This window comes from Nansenia antarctica (assembly GCF_963989245.1).
Source record: "Nansenia antarctica genome assembly, chromosome: 11".
NCBI classification, from domain to species: Eukaryota; Metazoa; Chordata; class Actinopteri; order Argentiniformes; family Microstomatidae; genus Nansenia; species Nansenia antarctica.
In genome coordinates, this window is record NC_137681.1 from 22,993,027 (window position 1) to 23,000,116 (window position 7,090).

At 40.9% G+C, this 7,090-nt stretch overlaps 1 protein-coding gene across 1 annotated transcript; it reads right to left on the reverse strand.

Annotated features, from left to right (window-relative positions):
• Positions 1 to 2,038: 2,038 nt before the first annotated feature.
• ppifb (peptidylprolyl isomerase Fb) lies at positions 2,039 to 4,879 on the reverse strand. Its single transcript, XM_080541726.1, has 6 exons — positions 4,623 to 4,879; positions 4,193 to 4,223; positions 3,813 to 3,901; positions 3,598 to 3,694; positions 3,116 to 3,191; positions 2,039 to 2,599 (listed from the first exon to the last, which is right to left on the reverse strand). Exons 1-6 carry the CDS (start codon positions 4,773 to 4,775, stop codon positions 2,464 to 2,466), a joined length of 582 nt encoding a protein of 193 aa, XP_080397852.1. The 5' UTR covers positions 4,776 to 4,879; the 3' UTR covers positions 2,039 to 2,463.
• Positions 4,880 to 7,090: the final 2,211 nt, after the last annotated feature.

Sequence of the window (7,090 nt, forward strand, 5' to 3'; positions counted from 1 at the left end):
ACAATTAAGTACAGTGTTTTGTTACTTTAAAATAAATAAATATATATATATATATCTCCAAGTGCTTTGGATCAGAATAATGGATTTACTTAAATGTTTCCATGAAATACATTAATTATAGAGACTGGGATTTTTTTTTAAAGTATGTTTCATGTATCGTACAGAAAAGAAAAATACGAAAACGATTTCTGTGCAATGATTTTGTCTGTATAAAATATGCAACAAATCTCTTCTAGGAAGTAAATATTAATGTGTATCTGTATTATTATTATTGGTATTAAAGGATGGTACATACTTTTTTGAATATCTGTGAAAAGCCAATACTGTTTTGTGGATTATTTTGTGTAGGAATATATTAGTTGTATTAACAAATATTATTTGAAACGAAGTGCCTAACATTATCTGTGAATGTGTCTTATTTTGAAAGCTACCTTTCAAAGATGTGTTTGGTAAGATTGCTTTTAACAAACTGAATACTGAAGCAGCACTAATGCTATTATTGATGTCAATTGGGATTAATGAGTTACTGTAAACTCTTTTGAAACCCAAACTATATGTACCAAACTTAGTGCCTTACTGTGTGAAACAATAGATACATTTCTTGCCTATTACCGTCAGAGACATTGACAACAACAGACTTGTTTTTAACTTCTCTGTGTGTTTTGTATGAAATGAAGGTTCTCTGTCTTAGTTAAAACAATGTTCATAGTTATACAACACGTTGCATGTGCATGCTTTACCTTCTTATTGTCTGGAAGATGTTTCTTTTGTAAAGTCGAAACCAAGGATGTTGTTATCATATGAACTTGTATCACACATTGTATCAACTATAAAGTAGTTACTATAAAGTGGCTTCAGAAGTAGTTACAACAGGAGAGAGGTTGTTTGCACGGCAATGTGAAGGACTGTTTGAATTCCCAATATGCCTTATTATTCACTTCATCTTGAACAAATGGTTTGCTGTTGTACCCTTGAGGGATATTTCTATAAAAATGTTTAAACAACTCAATTTTGGTTTCATTTCATTGCATTGCATTTTCAAACACATACACGAATAGCTGACATGATTCTAAACACGTCTAGATAGCTTGGTTGCACATAGAGGAAACACCCAAACAGCTCACATTATTGGACGTTATGGCGAGGGTCTGTATGATGACTAATGCTGTCAATTGAACATTCCATAGATGGGTGTTACTTCAACATCACTGTTTCCGAGATGTTTTTTTAACTGGGAAACATCCATAATGAAATGTCCTCTCGGTGACCTCTTCACCAAGTCTTTCTAACACAAACGTAACAAAAGGAGCATTCATCCAGTTTTAGTGCAATAAGCAATTATATCTTCTTATATCTTATAATCATACTTTTGGTAGAGAAGAGCAGCCAAAACAAATGGGTTTCCCCTGACTTAACAAGATCAGAGGTCCAAGGAAAGTGCCAACTAAAACAGCAAGAAACCACATCCATCGTCAAGCTCATATTTCTCAACAGGAGAACAACCCCAATGTGTATCTAATTTGTCTAATAATCTTACTGTGTGTTAATCTTCATGATTTATTACCATATCAGTAATGTTATCTTTTAAAGATGTGCTCTCCTCTGATAAGCGCTAGCAAGATGGCAGATACAAGATCCAATTCTGCATCCTGAATTTACCTGTTAGAGATAAAGCTGATTAAGTGTCTTGATAGATACTCGCTGTGTGGCATTTCACAGCTCTCTACTGGGGCATGGAAGTGTGGCTTCAAATGTGTTTACCAATTGTCTTCTGACTAACTAACTAACTGGTGATTGATGTAGATGGCTGCTAACGATAAAAGTCATTAAAGCGTTTATTGAAACATAACAATAACAGCAGCGGATGTCAAAAGTGACCAACTGTCAGCTATTTGTAGTGGAGGGTCAATTGGAAAACTTGCCTTCCTTAAGGCAGTAAAGGGGTGTGGCTTCAGATTTCCAGGATTTTAACGCTTCCCGGCACGAGTGCCTACAAGGCTAGTACAGAAACAAACGCATCAATTCTACAAACACCAACTGATGTAAAACTGACTTTATTCCATATTTGACCACCGTTCATTAACATGATTATCACCTATATTATTATGTTTTTCTCTCTTCTTCCTGATATAATTGAGCTAACATTCACAGACCGACTCCCGTTACTGGAAAGGTTCACATTAGATGAGTTTAGACACAGGGGTCTGTACAATAAGTGCTCGTTAGACGACGACAACAACATTTGTCGAAATGTTAGAAGAACCACATAATTAATAACATTCCAAAACAAGTCCCTGAATGATAAACTATTGTCAATTGTCAGCCGCTAGCAGCAGCGGCGGCACTGCTGTAAGGACTGTTAGCCGTGTGTGAACAGTAGAGCCACTGTTACGACTGACTGTTTCACATGGAGATCACAGTAGGGGTGAGAGACCCACGCCGGGGCTGCCGGCCGCTCAGACTTCAGTCCAGCTCTCCGCAGTCTGTGACAGTGATCTTTTTGGAGGTGCGCCCAGACCGGGAACCGAACGACTCCACTTTCTGTATCACCTCAAGGCCCTCCTTCACGCTGCCAAACACAACATGCATGCCATCCAGCCTGAGAGAGAGAGAGAGAAGAGGAGGAGGAGGAGGTTTATTATCATGGCCTCGAACTGTGTAAAAGTCATCAATGGTCAACCCCTATACAGCCTCATGTCTCAGACAGATAGATAGATAGATACTTTACTGATCCCTGAGGGGAAATTAAAGTGTTACAGCAGCTCACAAACAACAACAACGACAACAACAACAACACAAAGTGACGATAGAATAAAATGAAAGACATCTGAAACATTATATACAGTAAGAACAGTCCAGTATGCTGAAACATTATATACAGTAAGAACAGTCCCGTATGCTGAAACATTATATACAGTAAGAACAGTCCAGTATGACGAAACATTATATACAGTAAGAACAGTCCAGTATGATTTAACATTCCCCATCGAGCCACCCGAGGAGGAGGAGTTGTACAGTTTTATTGCGGCAGGCAGAAAAGATCTCCTATAGCACTCCTTAGTGCAGCGTGGTTGTTGTGGTCCGTTGCTACAGAGCCTTATTTCTCAGTACGTACCATTCAGTCTTAGAGGTGCAGATGAAGAACTGTGAACCGTTGGTGTTCGGTCCAGCGTTGGCCATCGACAGAATACCTGAGAGACAAGGTGTTTAATTACATTGTGTGACAAATCGTTACACCAAGCTGATGCATGCCAAGCTGACCCAAGACAATGGGTTTTGATTACGTTAAGTAGTGTGTCTATGGCAACAATCTTCATATCGCCTTAGTCATCCGTCTAGAATATCACAAAACAGGCACGGCCTAATTACTTATAACTAGGAACAGCTAGGAAAACCCATATTGTTAAATGGATTCCTTATGGCTGTTTTAACACAAATGGGTCACCAGCCTCTAGCATTGAGTTCATTATACTCTGCAATGCTGCCCTCTAGTGGTGTAAAGGGGCAGTGAACATTCACATTTTTCAAGCACCGTGTTATTGCTAACTATATTATGCACTCACACAGTATAGACTACAAACAAACAAGGTTAACTACCCGATCCAGTGTGCTTCAGCTTGAAATTCTCATCGGGAAACTTCCATCCATAGATGGACTTTCCACCAGTTCCATTGTGGTTAGTGAAGTCTCCACCCTAAGGTCAAATGACATTTAGCTGACCTTGTTACACTCATTAAGAGAGGGGGAGGAGGAGAGAGAAGAAAGAGGTGTGTGTTCATCATAATAACAAAATGACATCCAATGTACAGTACCTGACACATGAACTGAGGGATGACCCTGTGGAAAATGGATCCCTTGTATCCAAAGCCATGCTCCCCCGTGCACAGAGCTCTGAAGTTCTCTAAGAGGCAAAACAAGGTTTTAGGATTTTTAATAACCCCACAATTTGCATTATGTACAAGTTCAAACGTGACCGAGACGGTGTCATATTATTGAAGACGGTGTCAAATTGACCTTTGTTTTTGTGCTCATGTTTTATACTGCATATACTGTGTTATAATGGACTTGTGTAATGACTTGCCTCTGTTTCGCCTCTTGGCCAGGTCGTCATTGCAAATTAGAACCGGTTCTCAATTGACTTACCTGTTTACATAAAGGTTAAATGAATAAAAGAATGGTTGCTTGCCCTTACCTGCAGTTTTTGGCACTACATCAGCATTCAGCTGCAAAATAAAATGTTTAGAGAATTATAGTCCATGCAGTGGACCTATGTCTACATAGAAGAGACTCTCTATTTGATACAGCTCATACAAGACAGTTTAATAAGGGATAACAATGAACTATCCACGAGCAAAGAGTTAAAAGACACCTGGCTTATTAAGGGGGTGGAGTGTAACATGTTGCTTTTACATAACAGCTTCATTCATTAGTGCTATTGAACCGAGCAGCTGCGTGTTACAACAAGTTGACCACCTATCCTATGCAGCCTTCTAAGTCTCTCCAGAAAGAAAGCAAAGCTCTGGTGTGTCATAATAATAATATACAAACATAATGCATGATGTAGAATTAACTGCAAGCGGTTTAAATGCATCAAACGATCCCTTTCGTTGTCATCATCTCACCTCGAAGGTGACTCTGCCCAGGGGCTGGCTGTCTGCGGCGAGGTCAAAGTAGACCACCGGGTTCTTGTTGGCGGCCGCGGGGCCAGTGGAGCACAGGCGGGCTGCGGTGAAGGCCAGCGAGCACAACTTGATCCGGTTCGATAAAAGCAACATTGTTGGACAGTGAGTCAGTGAGGACAGTATGCGCTTGGACTCAGTCGGCGTGCGATTGTCACGCCTGTCTCACTCTCTTCCATATGCCGCTGACTTCAGGAAGTTGATTTGCTAGTCACCGGAAGTGAATTTGCGAAACCTAGGATGGTAGGGGAAGGCAGGGCAATACCGCTACCTGATTGGTTGGCGAAGCACTCGTGAAGAGCCCCCTCATTGGCTGGCGAGTCTAAGGTAGCGGTATTGCCCTACCTTCCCCTACCTTCCCCTACCATCCTAGGTTTCGCAAATTCGCTCACCGGAAGCATATCTCTAGCGTGAGATGATGTGTTTAGGGGATCAGCGCTGCGCCCGCATGGTTCAATGCGCAATCCGCCCGTCGTGGCGCAGACAGACAGACAGGCCCCCCTTGCCCTTAGTACCAAGCGTCCCACTTACCTCCTCTTTCTGTAGATGAAGGGTGATTAGTCGGCCTACTACAGAAATATGAAAATAATAATGATTGTAATTATCAATCAAATTAAAAAACTAATATTAGATTAGATTAGATCTTATTGTCATTGCAGAGTACACATACCAGACAATGGAATGCAGTTCATCATCTAAACAGAAGCGCAAATAGTGATATAATAACATGATATAAAAACATGTGATATAAGAACATGACGATGATAGTGAATTGGTACAGTATGGCATGCAGGTTACCTCCTCTTTCTGTAGATGAAGGGCGATTCTTATAGAAACATTAACATAATTCTGATTTTCATGATTGTAATAGGCTAATATTCATTGTATTAGCCTATTTATATTCATAATAATGTTGTCAAAACATCCACGAACGCCTTATATCAAAACAAAGCAAACATAGCCTATTTCACCCTTAAGCATAGGTTGACTTTCCAGACTCCATATTTTGTTGTTCTAAACACAGAACAAAACGAAATGCAAAGCATGATAGAAATACAAATGAACTCCCCGACTGAGATTCACGCATTGAATCGTATATAGTTGTAAATACATGTATATCTACGGCATGGCCTATAAATCAATGCATGTTTCGTAGGCTATTTGATTTATTTTGTAGTCGTTAGCCTATTTGATCAAGTGCAAATGTCGCCTAAGGGGTTACAGTCATTTAGCAGACGATTTGTCCAGGACCATAATGACCGTATCAGGACTATAGCTCTAACTCCTAGCGTCAGTTAGTAACTATGTACGCAATGTTTAGGGCATTTCTGCTTTAATGGGATAGAGGCAGTAGATATTGACAGGAAAGATGGGTGAGAGAGAGCAGGGATGACAGGCAGTAATACATGTCCGTGGCCGGAATCGAACCGGCGACCTTGAGATGACATGGCTGACGCCTTGAAATTGGCTATGGACAACACACAATAAAGTAGCGTGTCAATAAATATAAAAAAGTGTGGTTGATCTGGCTTTATTGTTATGGATCAAGGGTCGGACATACAGGTCCAGATCAAGGTTCTGACATACAGGTCGCACTCGAGTTCATAGTGCCGTCTCGTACCTGCGACCTTGAAATAGGCCAGAACCGGTTCTCGGACGTAACCACAAGACCACCGAGAAGCTAACGGAATTATGACGGCGGTTAGGATATTTAAACCTTTCGAACGTTCAACGGCGCGAGAGCGTCTCCCATAGTAACTTCCCAGAGTGCAGAACTGCGAAAAATGATTCCCCAGTGTTAAATATGCAGTGTAAAAATACATTGACTCTTTCCGAGTTATTACAACAACACGCAGGGGTGCTCATTACGACCGGTCGATCGCGAAGGTAGTGTGGGTAGATCACACGGCATTGAAAAAAAAAATGAAAAAAAAGTGGGAAAAAAAAGTTTTTTGTTTTTTTTTCCTGTGTGGTCCAGACGGGACGCTGGACACACCCACACACACACACACACACACAGACAAGCACACACACACACACACACACACACACACACACACACACACACACACACACACACACACACAGACAGACAGACAGACACACACACACACACACACACACACACACACACACACACACACACAGACAGACACACACAGACAGACACACACACACACACACACACACACACACTCCGCCGCCCGGAGACGTCGATGGCACCTGGCTTGGCACTGGCCAGCCTGGTGTAAACCACTCAGAGCTCCTGAGTTAATGTTAATGTTAATGGACTACCAGTGTGAATATTTGTTATATAGTTTAATAAATCTCTTCTTTGATTTTGAAACAGTGTAGCGTGGCCTTAATTTGTTATTATTACAGTAAATTTTTGTGTTCGCAGCAATGGCAAT